The following is a 19,101-nucleotide window of genomic DNA, read 5'->3' as shown; positions in this document are numbered from 1 at the left end:
GCCCAAGGTGGCATTCTCAGCTGAGAATAGTGAAGATTGAATGGCATTAACACTGAACTCCATTCTTATCCCTGGCGTTCAGATCAGCACTGATGCATATACGTAGGGCAGCACTTTATGGATAAACCAAGGACCTCAGTCTCCTGGGCTGTTGGGCTAGCACCTTTCACCAGCACAAGATGTACTTTAAAAATATTAAAAGGAAAGAATCATAGTTATATCTCATAATATTATGAGCCTGTTTTCAGACTGATTTCAATCGTGTTACTTCTAGCCACAAGTGGATTTATGCCCTCCCATTCATTCATTCATTCATTAGGCTCAATACTTGAACACCACCTCCTGTGACTTGACTGAAATATGCCGTGGCAGTGAGGCAGGAATCATTATAGTACTGTGACTAATCAGGTAGGGATCTCTACTCTAAGGGAGCTCTGCCACACTGAAAGCTCAATAAATATACAGTGTGTTTTAGGAAAAGGCAGGGCCCCAGTAATCTGGTTACAATGATGTAACGCTACTGAAGTCAAAGATGCATTTAGTCCATAGTTTATACTGGTTGGGGCAAGCTGAAAGCTGTGAGGGGCACCGGAATGGCGTTAACATCCTTATTCTCATTGTAGGCTCGGGGATCTGGAGGTGGCAGGAGAAGGAACGATGCTGCCTCCCAGGATGACCATGACAAACCTTACGTTTGTGACAGTAAGTAGCACCCAAACCACCAGCTCTGCTTCCGGCCTGGTCCAACCAGCTCAAATGCAATCAGGGCTTCATCTTCTCCTTTCCATCAAAGAGTCCTGCTGCTCTCTGACTTGCATGTCTTTCACCTGCTGCTGCTGCTGTTGGGGGTTTTTGCATGAAGGAAAGAAAGTGAAATCACCTCTCATGCTCTGTCAATCTCTGTCTCTCTCTCTCTCTCTCTGGCTTCTCTGCCTTAACACTCTCTCTCCCCCCACCCCCTTGTAAGATTCACCCTCTATTTCTTTCTCTGTTTCAGATTGTTACAAACAAAAGCTTAACTCAAAAATCTCTGACAAAAGTGCTTCACCATTGTGTATCTCATTTATTTTTGTGGCGATTTCCTTTTTCAATCCCTTTTTAAATCTCAGTGGGCTAAATCTCAAAGTCCTAACTCTCTCAGCCCTTCCTCAGACAGAGCTCTTAGGGACATCAGTGGGAGCTGTGCCTCGGTAAGCACTGCTTAAAACCTGACTGCCCAGTTCTGTCACCAAAGGAAGGTGTGATTGTAGCCTGGGTAGGCATACTCATGTGGGCATTAATCTAGCTAGCTCAAGTACCAACAGTAGTGTATGTGTGGTAGCACAGGCTTCAGTGTGGGCTAGCTGCCCCAGTGCCTCCTGCCAGGGACCCTGAGTATGCAGCTCAGGCGGCTAGCCAGCGCTGAAGTCCATGCTTCCATGTTGTCACTACTATTGTTACCTTAGCTAGCTAGATGAAAGCTAGCATGGATGAGCCTAACCACACTACTGTCATACCTTAATTTGCTGTGTAGATGTACCCTGACTCACTGTGAGTAGTAGCTGACTCTGTGATGGGTTCCAGTGGAACTGCAGGTGAAGTAAGGCATTACTCAAAACAAGCAAGGGTGTCAGACTGTGAGGAAGAACTCCAGAATTTGACATACTATGAATTCTTTTTACAGTTAGGATCTGTCCATTGGCATTTTTTCTTCTTCTTTTCAACTCTTTCTCACTTCAATACATCCGATTCAGTGAGTGACGTGCTGGGCCAAATCTCTGTCTTTCTGAGAAGCTCCCATTTCAATTCCTAGCATAGATTGGGTGTTCACTGGGAATTTGTGCTGTCAGATACTCCAAATAGCATAGCAAGTGGTAACTAACCAAAGCTAACAGAGTGCTGTTGTGTGTTGAGTCGGTTCCAGGATACTAGAGAGACAAGGTGTGTGAGGTAATATTTTTTATTGGAGAAGTTGGTCCGATAACAGATCTTACCTCACCCATCTTGTTTCTCTGAAAGCTAATAGAGTCAGGAGGAGAGGTGACCATCTTCACTTCACAGCTCCAAAATGTTCTGGTGGGGTTTGGGATGAGTTGGTACGCCCACTCCTTTCTGCCCCCAACCTCCCAACTCTTCCAGCCCCAAAAGACCAATAATCACAATTGCTATCTATGAATCTGTAGTTTTTAAAAAATGAAGAAATCTAGAACATACATGAAAGGTTTATTCCCCACAGTCCAGCCATGCTCTTTCATGGTGAGGTTGGGTGACCCTTGTATGGCGTTGTGACTGGCATTCTAAATGTCTTGCTTTGGCAATGCAAATACTATGGAGACTCTAGGGATGGAGTTCCTTAATGGTGCAATTGATTTGGGAGGGAGAAAGTAAAGCTTTGAATGGGCAGAATGGTCTCTAATATGTCTGCACATGAGTATAACCCCATCGCAGGAGGAGGAGCTCTTTAGGTTGAAAGGATGGGGGACACCTCTGCAGGTTTATATTTAAGGATCTGTTTTTACATTGGAGGGTTAAAATTTCCCCTTCTAAGAATTGTCCAGAAGTCCAACACATATTTTCTGTTTAAAATCCTGAGCCTTTCAGTGAGAGTGGATGTGTGTGTGGGATTGTCTATATCTCCTTTCTTGGAAATGCCCCCACATGCAAAGGCACTTCTGTGGATTATAGGCATTTTGAAGACATTGTGACTCTTTTCTGGTCACTCCCATTTCCCTAGTGAGAGTATAAATGATTTAGCTCAGCTGTGGGTTCACCCAGGCACCTTAGTGACATGCAAAGAGGTGATTCACAGATAGTATGTGACACATCAAAGATATCAACACAGGCAACAGAAATCTTAGCTGAAGCCAAGGTTATGGTGCATGTTGTACTGATGTAGTTTTGCCCATTGCTAATTCCTGGTTTACATTTTAGAGTATAAATTTACTTTTTGTTTTGAAAAATAAATCTTTCCCACTCACTTTGGCTGAAATCTTTCATTTTTAATAAACTTATGATCAGAAGTGGGGACCAACGAAGATGGCTAAGAGAAGGTTGTTATAGGTAACAGAACTCTTTTACATTACTATGGGGGAACGGAAAGAGGGTTGCTCCAGCTATAGTGCCATCTTTCTTGTGTAAGTGTCATCTTCTCCCTCCCTTTTAATATTCATTAGAACTTATATAAATAATTTGTAGTGAATAATTTATTTGACACATTTAGACCCCTTTTCTGTTAATGAATTGTCAGCAAACAGTTTAAGATTTTTTAAAATTTATTTCTTCTTCAAAATTATTTGCCAGATATTTTCTACAATTATATCTTGATCTATAGATTGTTTGGGGAACGTTAATTCCCAATATTCAATGTATAAATTCACAGTTAGATTGGTTAGTTTTAGATGGGAGCATGCAGGTTACAGAGTATCGTTTCTGTTCCCTGTCTCATTACTCTTAGAATCACGTTACTGGTGTGAATAATTGCCTTCATGAGTCCAGAATTTGCTTTTCCTGTATATTCTCTAATTTTCACTCGAAATATTCTGTTTCCGCAAACATGCCTGCCAGTAAATTTGTTTGCTTGAATGTTTGTGGAAAATGAACAAACACAAAAGGAGCACAAACAGAACTGAATTGAAGTATTTATTTATTTATTTAAAGGATATAGTCACAGAAAATTCTTTGAGGAATTTGACCAGTTCTGCTTTCCCATTTATAAAACTATACTTAGGAAACAGAATCTACTTCAACAGTTGTCAGTACTCACATAAAGGTCTGTGAGAAGCTACCTGTCCATGTGTCAGCAGCATGGCTGTGAAGGAGCTAACCCCTGAGCCCTTGTTAGCTTCTTCGCCTCTGACTTCTTGCTGGCAGACCTCCTTCCACTGGAAGATGGCACTGCTACTCCAGAGAAGGAACTCAGCCCTGACCAAGTGGGGACAGGTAATTGGTTATGTGCCACCTGAGCGGATTTTGCCCAGTTGGCTGGTCCAGAAATTAGAGCTGCTTGAAAAATGGAACTTTCGTCCCTCAGGAAAATTTTGGTTTTGTCCCAAATCGAGATGAAAAGTCAAAAATGTGGAATTTTTTGTGAAATGAAAATCTTATTTCAATCTTATTGAAATATTTCATTTGACTTGTTATACAACATACTAATAATGGTTGAAACATTTTGACTTTTTATATTACATTCTAATGTAACATAAAAGTTGAAACAAAATGTTTTGATAATTTCTCATAAATAACAACAACATTGATATGTTCCTGGGAAAAGTTTCCATTTTGTTGTATCAGCATTGTCTGATGGAAAACTGGTCAATCTGAACATTTTCGACCAGCTCTACCAGATACCCTTGAAAAGGGGCTTGGAGAACGGGACCGAGAGGAGACCATGTGGGAGGGCTGTAGGCAGGAATGTGTACTGCCGCTTACAAACACAGCCTGAATACATAACTAGGAGATAGGGCCATACATCCAGGCTAAGTAGGTGCCAGGGTACCAAACCATGCTAGAAAGCAAACCCAACATAGCCCGGGGAAGACTGGGGAGCTCCTACTACAGCAGCTTCAGATGAACAACAGGGTACAAGTTTCACATGAAGGGCAGAGTGAATGAATGAATGTATAAATGACAGTAAAGGACAATTGATGACATATGGTCATAAATGTTGCCCCGTGGGATCCACCAGCCAGAGAAGTCTCACCACAGCTGTGTTCTTATCCATGATTTGGTTGTCTTTGAAAATCAAACATCTTCACTCTGGTAAAACTTCATCAACATTATATGAAGTTTCATAGCTTGGGTTCTGGAACAAAAAACTGTGAACAACTCTAGCTTCTGAATTAGACTAGCTGACGTTCTTCCATCTGTCTGAAGTGGTCCACCTGTGCTAAGTCATCTAGACGCTACTTAGGGTAGGTCTACACTGCAGCTGAGAGCATGCTTTCCAGCATGGGTAGACAGACTCATGTTAGCTCTGCTTGAGCTATCTCACAAAAAAGAAAAGGAGTACTTGTGGCACCTTAGAGACTAACCAATTTATTTGAGCATAAGCTTTCGTGAGCTACAGCTCACTTCATCGGATGCATCCAGCACGGACAGATTAAGATTAAGATTTGATTAAGACATCTTACTTTATATAGCATCCTTTGTACATAGACTCTTTGAGGTTGGGATCCCAAGTGGGCCTTTTAGTCCATCCCCTTCACAATGGTAGAACTGGTTTAATTCTTCCTATCATCCCTGATGGACCGATGACTAATCTAGCCTTGAGTATCCCTAGTGATGATGATTCTTGTCTAGAAGCTTGTTCTGTTGCCCCAACTGTCCTTTTGGTTATCAAGTTTCTCCAATTATTTAACCTGAATTTTCTCTGCTGTAGACTTACACCCATCACTTTGTATTCTCTTCTTGGTGCCTAATGAGAATAATTGTTTCTTGGCTTGTTTATACTCTCCTTTTCTGTATCTGAAGACACTTATCATGTCTCTCCTCCAGTTCTCTTATCAAGCTTGTTGCTCTCCTCCGAACTGTCTCCAGTTTGTCTGTCTATTTTTTTACAGTGTGGTGGCCAAAACTAAACATAGCTCACAGCAGAAGGCTGAACTAGTGCAGAAGATAGGTATTAGGTTCAGTAACTATTTTTTTTGTTTTACCCATAATGCTCCTCATATAGCATATTCCTTTTGTGCACATGTTATGAAAGCTAGAGAGGCAATAGACCTATTGAGTTAGTTAGTCCATTCTTTTGCCAGTGCAGGATTGTATTCTCCAGGGCTATTTTCACTCATGATTTAAAGATCTCAAGCAAAGGGGCTTTCTCCCCTGCCACATTCAAACAGTCTTTATATTTAGTATACCTGTTCCGTCTCCATGCTACCTCAGCTAGTTATCCTCTGGCTTCAATTTCTTCATTTTATTAATCTGTCTTACTTGAAACATGTTACATTTATTTTTGTTGGATCTCATAGTTAGTTATTAATCAGATGATTGATTTCAACTCATTTCTCCAATCTATCAGGCTCATGCAGGGCATTTTGTGTTATTTTCCCAAGTGTCTGTGATCTTTCCCAACAATCTGTCCTCTGCACATGTCATTCTTGTATTCTCCACTCCATCTGCCAAATCAGTAATGAAAATATAGACTAGTACTGAACCCAAAATGGACTCTTGCAAGTGCTTAGGGCCAGTTTTTCAAAAGTATTTTGGTGCTTAACAATGCAGATAGGCACCTAGAGGGATTTTCCCCAAAGTATCTGAGCACTTCACAACCTTTAATATGTTTATTCTCACAATGCCCCTATGAAGTAGGGAAGTGCTGTTATCCTCATTTTACAGTTGAGGATCTATGGCACAGTGAGTAAGTGCCCAGGGTCACACAGTCAGTCTGGGGAAGATCCAGGAAGTAAACCCAGTCTCTCAAGTTCTTGGCTAATGCCTCAATCACTGGATCATTCTGACTTAAATTTACTTTTGAAAATCCCACTAGGTGCATCCTTTGGTACCTAAATACCAGTGTAAATGTGGCCCCGGTGAATATTTTGAACTTGGCCCTGAACAATTAATATTCTAAATTTGATTTTTGTTTTTTAAAAAAGCAGCCTCTACATTGTAGGTTGACCTCATCAATATTCTTCTTCTTTTCTTGTGTGTCATGTGGCATGGTATCAAAGGCCTCATTAATTTCAGAATATACCTTGTCATCTGCATTCCCTTTGTACACTAACCCTATCCTGTTAGGCTGGGATTTTCAAGCAGCCTAAGGGAGTTAAGGCACCCAAGTTTCCACTGAATTTCAATGGGAGCTGAGCACCCAACTAGCCCAGCATAGCGTATTACATAACTGTGGCATAACTTGTTTTTTGCACACCTTTGTTGCTCTCTGTTTATCACCATATTTTCCGGTATGTGCTTGCAAAGTAACTGCTTTATTCATTGTTCTAACAACTTACCAAGAATTGAAATTAAATTTGCTCCTCTACACTCCCCTGTAGTCTTTCCTCACATCTTTGAAATTGGCATGATCCTGCCATCTTCACTTGTGCAAACTTCCTATTGATTTCAGTGGCAGGTTTTCTGGAGCAAGGCCTGCAAGATCAGGTGTTACGTTTGCTTTTTGCCTGGACTCTGAGACCTTACCTGCCTTTTTTGTTCTCAAAAACATTAACAATGGCTTTGATAGTACTTCCACTGGCTCATTGAACTCTCTAGGGTAAATATCACTGCATCCAGTTAATTTGAATATATTCTGATTATAGCCTTGTGACATGCTTCCTCAGAAGTCTGCTTTGTGTCACCCTTCCCTTGATAACTATTAGAAGCTTAAGTGCTAAACCACGGGATGACATTACCCTGCTTAGTGAAGACTGAAGAAAAGTAGCTATTAGGCACTAAGAACTAGAATAAAATAGAAGGGAAGTTAGAAGTGGATGGGGTTACCCAATGTTGCTGTTAAGGATGGGTGAATAGGATGACATTGGGATTCAGAGGGCCTATTCTTTCGATGATATTTAGCTGTCCAAAGCCAAATATCAGCCTTTTAGTCCATCCCTCACGACACTCAGAGGCTTCCTGTCCCTGCAGAAGGTCCTAGACCTCTAATTATCTGTGGTTTCCATGTAGGATGATGGCAGTCCTGTGCCGTGTGAAACTGTTTGGGAGCCAATGTTAAACGAATTTGATGGTCTCAGTCCGCTTTCTAAATAAGTGTCCATATAAAAACCTTCATTACTCCTGCTACACTTATTGCTTATTGATTCCATTTTTGGCAGTCTCAGCAGAGAAGCCGAGGATTAAATAGATATGGAGATTACACGTCTCTGACCTGTAGAGGTGGGCCCCACTTAGATCAGGGTTGAGGCACACGGGTGGCGCAGCATAGGACTCTGTTGCTTTTTCTACCTGTGCTGCAGCTGCTCTGGAGATTAACAGAGGCCATCAGGTTTCAGGGTTTCCAATCCATAGCTTTCACCAGCAATTAGTTTAACCACATATAGTCACATTTAAAAAAAAAAAAAGACATTTAAACGTTTTGTTTCTGTCTTTAATGTGCATGTAGCTTGAAATTAGCACAGTAGGTAGGTACCAGGGCACATCCAGTTGGTCAGCCCAAACAGAACCACTCATTGTTTGGAAATCCAGTGGGAAATGTATTACCATTTTGTCATTGTGATTAACTAGACTTGCAACATGACACCCTTGATCAGCAAGAACCAAACCTACTGCTTTTCCACCGACGAAGTTCAAAATACAACCTGTAAAACGTTAGACATCTCCAACTTCCAGATTCTGATTATGACGGTTTTAATAATGGAAACTATATTCCAGAGCCAGTGCAAAACCGGGTTGGATTTTTTTATGTGGCGAATAGGAGATGGGGATTACTTCACAAAATGGCTCCCTGGCAGTGATTAATTTAGGCTTTAGCATTTGACATTCCCTCCAGTTGAGAAGAAAGAACAGCCATTTGAAAGCAGGCAAAACGGAAGCAAAAAGAAGACCAATGTATGGGAGAAGGTGTGGTGAGAATGCAGCACTCACACCTCCCCCAATTTCCTGTTTCCACTGACACATGGATGATTTTCTTCTGTCTCGTACTGGTGACAGATTGTATGTGTGTGTGTAGTGCTGGCTAGAACATAGCTTACCTCCTGCCAAGGACCACATGTGTAACAGTCTCAGAATGAGAGCAGTGCAGCCAATAAATAGCTAGTGACAAAGCCTTTTGAGCCATAGACCTCAAAGCGCTTTTTAAAACAAGAAGTATCATTATCCCCATTTTACGTAAAGGAAAACTGAGACACAGCTGAAGTGACTTGTCCAAGGTCACAATACTCTTCAGTGACGGAGTTGGGAATAGAACCTGGTTTTGTGAGGCTCCCTGTGTATGTAACCAAACTGTTTCTAAGTAGGGCTTGTTTTCCCATAAAATAATTGGGTAAAATGTTAATTTCAGATTCAAAATTTGGAAGCAAATTAAGAAAAATCACAGAAGAGCATCTGTTGGAGAATGAGGCTTAGTAAGAGTTTGATCTGCACTGTTTCATTATGTGGCTTGCTCACCCAGTTTGTCCACAACATAGCACTCTATGGTTTATAGCTGGCTGAATGTAAAACATATCACTTAAGTGCAGGATGGACCAAAAGGCATATCGGGCCAAATCCTTCAAAACCTGGTTTGGTTGCCTGATTAAAGTCCAAGCCAAAAAGGGAGGACTTGCCTCAGTGTTAGAAAACAGGAGAAAATCTGTCAATTGCTAGACTGATGTGTCCATCCTGGAGGAAAGTGAAAAAAAAAATACAAGGCTGTTTAATGGAGTGCAGAGCTACATGGTGACGTTTGTAAAGTGCACATTCTTCATTTAAGGGGGAGGTGCATGGTAGCAGAGCATAACATCCAATGGATAGTTTTATCTGGGTTGTAAGATTGTGTTCTGATCTCAGCCTTGGCAATTAAGAGAATGAGAGAGATGTGTTCTGAGCACAGGACTGGGAATCAAGAACTCATGGGTTCTAATCCAGGTTCTGACAAAGGATCACTGTGTGACTTTGGCAAGTTATTGAACCCCTCTGTGATTCTGTTTCCTCATTTGTATAATGAGGATAACACCACACAGGAGCATGGGCAGGATTAATTAGTTAATGTCTGAAAATCCCTTTGAATATGGAAAACATTATAAAAGTGATAGTGTCGATAAAAGAGTAATTATTAACAATACCTATCTCTGAACACAGTGATATGTGAGGTTAATAAAATATATTCTATCTGGAAAATAAGAGATTAGGCAGAATTTAGAACATAAGAGTGGCCATACTAGGTCAGACCAATGGTCCCTCTAGCCCAGTATCCAGTCTTCCAACTGTGGTCAATACCAGGTGCTTCAGAGGGAATGAACAGAACAGGTAATCATCAAGTGATCCATCCCCTATTACCAGTCTGGGGAGATTCCAATATGACATCCAAGTTCTGAGTTAGTTGTTATTCCAGCATACTCCTAGGGAAGGTGGTGATTGTTTTGCCTGGATAAGAACACAGGACACCCTTCTCTCCTACAAAAAATAAACTTGCACAGAGACTAGGAAATCCTAAGAGTTTCAACAGGTGGAGTTGACAGTGTATGAGTGTGAGGAGTGGAAAGGTTTGGCCATCAAGAAGAAGCTGTGGGTTCAGCCTCAAACACCTGCAGATCCTCTGAGATCCTCCAACCCCTCAAGGTATCCACTGGGCCATGTACAGTGGGCCCCCTCCCACTCTGGCTTAAATGTTCACTGGCCTCCTTCATTGCCAGGAATGCCCCTGCCTGCTGATATCCTTGGAAACCCCCCTGTCTCTATCATAAGGATTGCTACAGAAAAGAGGGGCCAGTTGCAGAATTTACGTACAGCCTTAGGCTGTGTTCAACAAATAACTGACAAAAACACGTAAGTTAAAATATTGTAGTGAAGTCTGTGAATAGTATCTGTAGCTCACAAGACTAGTGTAAATGTTTTTTAAAGTTTCGTTTTCATTCACATGAGCATAAATGGGATAGTGCAGGATACATCAATTTAACAATCAAGTAATCTACTATGAACATCTCTCCATCTGTCTTTTCCAAGGTATGTAATAAGAGTCGTATAAACCAGAGGACTTTATCTTTTAAAATCATACTTCTTTGTACTATAAGCCATATAACAATAAGTGTTTTCTATTTGTCTTGTTTGTGTAAAATGTTAAGGGTTGTGAATTCTTGCTGTTTGCCTGCCTGATAATTTTTGTATCACCAGTGTGTTCCATGTTCTGTGGGATGAAGAAAGATCTGGGTGGGAGTTCTTTCCTCTTCTGAAATGCAATCAAAGAGTATCTGGCAGATACTGAAAGATGGGAGATCAAAGTTGCATTTCTAAAAGGACCTAAAAGACATTTCTTAAAGGACCTATACCTAAAAACAGTCTTGTTTATTAACTCCCCCCACCCCCGATAGGAAATTCAAAGTTAAAGTTACACTTAAAAGCAGCCCAGTGAGTTTAAAGTTTGGATATATACATTTAAGGCATCCAAACAATCTTAACTCTATACCTATATATCTGCTTCTTCATTGTAAGTGTTATTTTTGTATTAAAGGTGTTTTTAAAGGGTTTTAAGAAGCCTATGGCTGTAGGCATTTTAATTTGGAAAAAGTCTGTACTGATACAATAAGTGTATAATTGCCATCTTTCCATCTTTCCTTCATTTTTTTCATAAGGGCTATAGGAAGTCTGTGGTCCATTGCTGTGAAAAACTTAAATTTGGAGGATACTCTCTTGTATTTCTGTCTGACTCTTATAGTGCACCAGTGGCCATGGGATCTGGGCAATGAAAGAAGAGGTACACAGACTCAAAACAAAAGTGGACTTTACTCAGACCTTCCTAGAGTTTGGTTGTTTGTACTTAGATTTCCCCCATCTCCCCATCTCGACTTCTGTTGCTGTGATTAGGCGTTTATACAAATATAGGCTGCAAGTGATGTATTAAAACTGTGATATGAACATGCTTGGGGATGGCTTTGATTTAAAAAAAAAAATAATTGTAACAAAGTTTCCTAGTGATCAGGTTACATTCTGGAGTCTATTGCTCCAAGGAAAAGGGATAGAGACTTACTTTTTTAAAATAAAAGCTTTGGTCTCCTATCAGTCACATGGCACTCCATCAAAAGCCCACCAGGGTTGATGGGCTGTTCTGATATTCCAGTTGGATAGTGAATAAGTTCTTAAACATGCCTTCCACCCCTCCAAGAATTGATCTTGTGCACTAGGTCTCGCTCAAATATTTTGATCACACTTAATTTGAAGTTTCTAGAACAAACCATTTTTGAGATGGACAAAAAAGAAAAAAGACTTCAAAACACACCACCTATTTTTCTGATTCCCATGTCTTAGAAACAGCTTGTATAATTCCCCACAAATTTAACCAAAACAGAAGACACCTGCAAAATTTGAAGAGGAAAGGATCTTTTTTTTTTTTCATTTGAGGACCAAGGGGTTAAAATTGAGTTTACAGTGGTAAGTGAGTCTCTGCCTTAACATAATATTTAACAATACCAGCAAGGAATATACACAGTACTCTTTCATGTGTGCACCAAGCAGCTATAATATAGTAGTGTCTTTTGGAAATTACCAACCAGGGCTGGATTGGACCTGGTGACCTAGAGGTGAGAGAGACCTAGAGGTGAGAGAGATCACTTTATCAGTCCCCTGACCCAACCAGTCTCCTGGGAATTTCAGTGTTAACATTTTATCCTTCTTTCACACCCTTATGCCTTAGATCTACTGTGTTTTATTCATTTGGTGCCTGATAATCCTTTCAGTTCCATGGGCACAATTACCACTGAAATTAATGAGACTTGCACCTATGTTAATGGACTCTGACCCAAGTTAATGGCCTCTCTTTAGTGTAAAACTAATCATCATTTTACTGCCTCCTATTAAAAACCAAAAATTCTGGTCTCTTGGATAATAGGCCCTCACACTTGACCCCCTTGTTGGAACTCTCAGCAAAGAGGGCAAGGGCTGGATGTGTCATACAGACTGAATTCCCCTCTTACTTTGGGAGATGGTCCCTCCTGAAGCATGTTTTCTGGCTAGCATGGAGGAAGCTTGCACTGCTGCTGCCTAAGTTGTGTGTTTCCTGCTCATATCAAGGCATTTCTTTAACTTTTTTATTTTTTTTAATATAAAAATAAAGGAAATAACATAAATGTTATACGTGTGTTATTTAACCATAGTGGATGGAGAAAAATAGGACAAGAATGGTTATCATTATGAATCAATTATTCTTATTGATATCATGCCATAGATAAGCATGCTTTACAAACACCTAAGACCAGGTATGTTCTCTGAGGGAGTTTACAAATTAGTTAGAACAAGTTGAGATTAAAATGTTACTTCACCAATTTACAGCCTGCAATTTCACATAATCTCCTCCTGAATGTGGATCATCCTTCTGCTTTTTGTGAGAAGTAGCAGAAAAGTTTTTAATAGTGCAATCCTGATTACCGGAGTGTAAATGAACAAGTGCTTTTTGAGCTTTTTTGCTGAGCATTAGAACATTGTTGGACTCCTGCATGTGGGGAAGATGAATGTGCAGGGTCTATCAGGAGGCATCAGACCCCTGACATTCCCTGCTCAATGAAAATCCACTCAGATCAGGTTACCAACAAGATAGCCCTGCAGAGCCTAGAAGGGCCAGGAGGATATACTGACCAATCAATAGCCAACAGGCCAGTTAAGAAGGCTTGCCTGTTTCTTCTCTGGGCAGTGCAGAGTGAGACTGGAATAGAGGAGCTGCAAGCTCCTTGTGATAGCTTAGGGCCAGACCAGAGCTTTGCCCTCAAGCACTGCAGATAGGCATTTGCCTTGGAGTTTTGTTTGTTTATTTAAAGGTGCAGACTGCCAAAGTTTGAGTTCATTATTTTTAGTGTGCTGTGTATAGAATGATGACAAGCTTGTGGCCACGACTGGTGGACTGTGCAGGGAGTGCCTGCAGTACCACGCTTGGCGTTGCTTTCCACCACCTGCCACAGTGAAATAAAGTTGTCTAGAAATTGCACTGTGTATTACAGACACACAAATCACACGGTTAAGAGGCATTTTCAGAATCGGACCATCAGAGCACCTTAGAGGGAGCATTGATCCTAAGAACTGGATGGAGAGCCATGAGTTGCTGGGTTCTGTTCCCAGTGCTGACACCAACTGCCTCTCTGGCTTAGGCTTGTTACTTAGGGCTCAGTCCTGCAAACAGTACTGTGCAAGGTGTGGGATGAGTGGATTACTCAGTAGTAAGTACTGGGTCTGGTAGTAAGAGTTTGCAGGATCTGTCCCTTAACTTCTGTGCCTCAGTTATCCTATTTGTAAAACTGTACTAATGAGACTTAGCTCACAAAATGGCTTTGAAAGAGAATTAGTTGATGTCTGATAAAGTGCTTTGAAGATGAAAAGTGCTAAGGGTTGGGTTGTCATTTTCACAGGCAATAACCCAAATAAAAATAAATTCCTATTAACAACTTTAACATATAGCTATCCTGAGCCTTGTGATAAAGCTTGACCCATTGTAGAGTGTCATGCGAGCATAAGTACTTTCATGAATCTCAATGGCTTGAGTCTGTTATTAAGGCCTGTTGACTTGATGACCAAATAAGTACATGCAAAGTTTAATGGAGGATTCTCCATCATACAACAGATATTACGTAAATTAAGTTGTCATGGGATAAGAGGGAAGATCCTTTCATGGGTTGAGAACTGGTTAAAAGACAGGGAACAAAGGATAGGAATAAATGGTAAATTTTCAGAATGGAGAGGGGTAACTAGTGGTGTTCCCCAAGGGTCAGTCCTAGGACCAATCCTATTCAACTTATTCATAAATGATCTGGAAAAAGGGGTAAACAGTGAGGTGGCAAAGTTTGCAGACGATACTAAATTGCTCAAGATAGTTAAGACCAAAGCAGACTGTGAAGAACTTCAAAAAGATCTCACAAAACTAAGTGATTGGGCAACAAAATGGCAAATAAAATTTAATGTGCATAAATGTCAAGTAATGCACATTGGAAAAAATAACCCCAACTATACATACAGTATGATGGGGGCTAATTTAGCTACAGCTAATCAGGAGAAAGATCTTGGAGTCGTCCTGGATAGTTCTCTGAAGACGTCTGTGCAATGTGCAGTGGCAGTCAAAAAAGCAAACGGGATGTTAGGAATCATTAAAAAAGCGATAGAGAATAAGATGGAGAATATCTTATTGCCCTTATATAAATCCATGGTACGCCCACATCTTGAATACTGCGTACAGATGTGGTCCCCTCATCTCAAAAAAGATATACTGGCATTAGAAAAGGTTCAGAAAAGGGCAACTAAAATGATTAGGGGTTTGGAACGGGTCCCATATGAGGAGAGATTAAAGAGGCTAGGACTTTTCAGCTTGGAAAAAAGGAGACGGGGGGGGGGGGATATGATAGAGGTATATAAAATCATGAGTGGTATGGAGAAAGTGAATAAGGAAAAGTTATTTACTTGTTCCCATAATATAAGAACTAGGGGCCACCAAATGAAATTAATGGGCAGAAGGTTTAAAACAAAGAAAAGGAAGTTCTTCTTCACACAGCACACAGTCAACCTGTGGAACTCCTTGCCTGAGGAGGTTGTGAAGGCTAGGACTATAATAGGGTTTAAAAGAGAACTCGATAAATTCATGGAAGTTAAGTCCATTAATGGCTATTAGCCAGGATGGGTAAGGAATGGTGTCCCTAGCCTCTGTTTGTCAGAGGGTGGAGATGGATGGCAGGAGAGAGATCACTTATGTTCTTATATTATTTACTGGAACGCTCAGTGTGAGGCTTAACTGGGTAGAGGATAGAAGCATGCTGAATGGTCTTTGAACCAGAAGCAATAGGTGATTCCTAACTTTTGTGTCTGGATTTAAATCTGGAAAGCAGAGCATTTAAAGATTTTTTCTTCTTTTCTTGCTGCTAGTAATATTGTTTCCTTCTCCCCGAGGTCAGTAATCATGACACAGTGCTGCTTGGTCTTACTCTGGTTCCCATTGGTAAAGAGCCCATTATATCACAAAACATCAACACCACAATTGTCATTTAATTTAGTTTGACAGACAACCTTGTTGGCAGTCTCAGTGGACAGGTCAAGGACTGAATGGGCCATGGAGATTGACCAACCCTCTCAACCTCAGAGATGGTCCATCCAGGCCAGGGATAGGGACCAATGCTGGTGTAATGTAGGGAAGCTTGAGTGTGCTGTACGTGTTCTGGGGATAAATAGAGGACATTAGCTTGCAGGGCTGTCAGTCTGTCATCTTTCATCAGCATTATATTTGCAAAGTTTCAGATAACAAGAAGAAGGATGTGCAGTGATGTTAGTGGGGGATGATGTATTAAAGGCCATTCTCACTGTTGCTGAAGGTACTGATATTCCATTCTCTTTTCCCTTCCCTCATGTTTCTTTCCCTCCCAGTCTGTGGCAAACGTTATAAGAACAGACCTGGACTGAGCTACCATTATGCTCACACTCACCTAGCCAGCGAAGAGGGGGATGAAGCCCAAGAGCAAGAGACACGCTCCCCACCCGTCCACAGAAACGAGAACCACAAACGTGAGTAGTGTTTGCTTTTGTCATCCCTTCAATCTTTTTTTCAGGGACGTTACCTCTCCCTTCATCTGTGCATTTCAGCAGTTTCTAAGATTGTTCTGCTTCTTTGTGAATGAGTGGAACCTGGATGTTTAGTGGAGCTAATCAACTTCAGCCCGCCCTGGTGCTGCGCTCAGCTAGTCAAGAATTCAGTTCAAACTCAGCATTAACTCTGCCGCAAATCACTCTTCCATCACTGCTCCTGTGGGGAGAAGATGACAAGGGGAGAGGGAAGGGAGCCACACCTGCCCGTCATCAAACAGCCTCTTAGTGCTTAGTGTGGAGATCAAGAAAATGCACAATTCATGTCAGTGCATCCTCTTTGCTATGTTCTTTGAGAAAAGATCTTTATTCCCTTCTCAGTTTTATGGTATAAAATTCTCAACAAATGCCCCATGATCCCACATCCCCAAACACCACTTTCTAAATATTAATCTGGAAAAATCAAAGGACTAGAAAATTAACTTCACAGATCTGATGGCACAAGAAAGGACAGAAGGGCTGTGCTCTGGTAATCCTAGCACCAAAGTAGGGGGAAGATAGTGTGTTTGCTGGCACAGGAAAGCCCATTCTAACCTTTTTAAGACACAGGACTGGGATTCAGGAGATTCATATTTTATTAGTGAATTGTATCACTTAGCCCTCCTTCGCCTCAGTTTTCCTGTGTGCAAAGTAATAATTGCCTCCCACTCAGAGAGATCATGTGGTTAAATTCATTGATATTTGTAAAATACTTTCAGGTCCTTAGATGGAAAATGCCATTTTAGTTCAAAGAAATTATTGTTGTTGTTTGTTATTTATTGACAACAGAATGAAATGCTTATAAGAATAAATACAGGGCAAATCCTTTTCTTCCTGACATAAGTATAAAGTAAGAAACTTGGATCTAGGAAGCCATTTCCCCCTTAAGCAGGATAATCCATAATTGTCTCATGTGGTTGTGGGGAGGGGTTCCCCTTTTTCCAAAGCATCTACTACTGACCATTGTTGGGTTGGTCTGATCCTGCTGCGCAATCCTAAGGTTTCTATCACCTTTCTGCTCCACCTTTTCATTTTTAACATGTTTAGTAAGATGTTTTGACTTGTCCAGAAGCAGTTTTGACTTGCTGAGTTGTGGATTGACCATTACTCTATGGAGTTACTGTTCTGGCAGGCTTTAGAATATCACTGTCTGGCCATTATCCCACAGGTAGCTGTAAGAGAGGGGTTTTTGTTTCTTTATTTTGTATGCTGTCTCTAGATTAGTTTTCTGTGTCTGAAATAAGGTCTACAATACTTATCTACCTGATGGGGCTTTTGAGGCTTAATTAATTAGTGTTGATCTTAGCCCTGCACAGATAAGCAAACAGGGAAGTGCACTGTCCCCCACCATTCAGCCTGGCACAGGGGCCAGAGGCAGGCCCAGTTCTTGCGGTTCTGAGGTTCAGGGAGATGTTAGCACTATGAGTGGCACCAAACTCCAGAAAAGGAGCTGGGAAGGATGGAATGATATACCTCCTTCATTCCTCACCAGCCAGCAAACCTGGGCCATTGTGGAGGAGAGTGCACTCTGCTCTCTGAAAAAGAGTGCAGCAGGGGCTGCTCAGACTTGTGTGTCTCCCGGGCTCCTACAGGCATTTTGCATGAGGCAGGTGCAATGCCTCCGGGAGAGGCAGCTGGTGTGCAGCTCCCAACACAGAGTGTAGCTTAATGCCACAGGCATCCCCTTTGCATTTGTAAATCACTCTGAGATCCAGATCCTTGAGTGGAATGTTCTCTCTGCTCAAGAATCAGTGGCCACTGAGGGTGGGGACAGAAACCATGTAAAAGTGCCAGGAGATTTCTGCTGGGGGGAGTCAGAGTACGCTGGGAGGCAACTCTCTGGACTGGCTGTTTATTCCCTTTTTCTGTTTGTTGGTTTACAGCCTGGAGATCAGCTCTTGCATATTCCCTCTTTCATTTGGCAGTATTTAATTTATGCTGCCATCCATCTTCCATGTGAATGCTAATTGTCCATGTTGCTAATATACAGTCATTAAATGGCCCCTTTGTACATAGGGAAGGTGGGGAGCCAGAGCATCAGATCCTTCCTTTCCCCTAAGTACTGCTGGGCATGTGTTATGAATTAGATTTGACAGGTCTGCTGTGTCACAGGGTCTGGGCTTCAAATATCCTTTCTGTGTGGGCTTGTGGGGGGAGGAGGGGATGTTAATCCAAACAGCTAATCTGCAATCTATGGAAGAGAAGGGCCAGAAATACAGTAAACAGCAGGCACTGATTATTTCCTTAGCAGTGTGGCAGAGAAATACACGCAGCCTAATTTAGAAAAGGCAAAGCAAATCCAAACCAGCCATTTGGAATTTGCAGTGCTGTGGGCAGTGGGGTCTGTAGCAGCGAGGTTCTGGCAGACTGCTCCAGTATGAACTTCTTGCCATTTTATTCTCTCTACCACTCCCATGTCTCCTGTGCAGTCACTGCTTGCAGCAGTACCTGCAGTAACAATTGCCCTGCTGACACAGAAGGAACCTCTCTGGAGCAGAGCCTCTGCCAGAGTCAGTTATTGATCCTCTGACTGGTGCCAGCTCAACAGTTGATGGTCTCTCATCTCTCTCGCAACGCTTCTCTGTCCCCACACCCTCAATTACCCGCAGGCCATCTTGGATGGCTACATATATATTCCAGGGACTGAAAAAAAGATTAATATAGGAACAGCCTAATTTAAACTGACTGGCTTCTGATGGGTCTGTATCACAGAACAACCAACCAACCCAGGTGGGATGTTCCGTTTCCTCTGAACCTCTCACTCTCCTTATCACTGTTGCGTGGGTTTTGTTGTCTGCCTCACTGACATATAGTTCAGCCTTTCCCAGATCACCTTCTCTGACCTCCTATTTTCCCCTAAAACAAGGCAGCCTATGCTTTTTAATACAGGCTGTGACCATGCGGCGTTAGGTGATTTACTTCTATATCTCAGCTCACTCTCTTGATATAGGG

At 41.5% G+C, this 19,101-nt stretch overlaps 1 protein-coding gene across 4 annotated transcripts in view; it reads left to right on the top strand.

Moving 5' to 3' along the window:
- Window positions 1–19,101, top strand: part of DPF3 (double PHD fingers 3) — a 217,672-nt gene that overhangs the window by 138,462 nt on the left and 60,109 nt on the right. For all 4 annotated transcript variants that reach the window (XR_012639930.1, XM_074955589.1, XM_074955591.1 and 1 more), the window contains exons 6-7: window positions 624–702; window positions 15,955–16,092. Coding sequence is in view for 3 of the 4 variants with exons in the window: in XM_074955589.1 (XP_074811690.1) it covers window positions 624–702; window positions 15,955–16,092 (217 nt within the window). In the remaining variant the exon portion in view is untranslated. The remainder of the gene's footprint in view (window positions 1–623; window positions 703–15,954; window positions 16,093–19,101) is intronic.

The sequence above is a fragment of the Natator depressus genome, chromosome 6 (genome assembly GCF_965152275.1).
Source record: "Natator depressus isolate rNatDep1 chromosome 6, rNatDep2.hap1, whole genome shotgun sequence".
NCBI classification, from domain to species: Eukaryota; Metazoa; Chordata; order Testudines; family Cheloniidae; genus Natator; species Natator depressus.
This window is presented reverse-complemented; position numbering and strand designations above follow the sequence as displayed.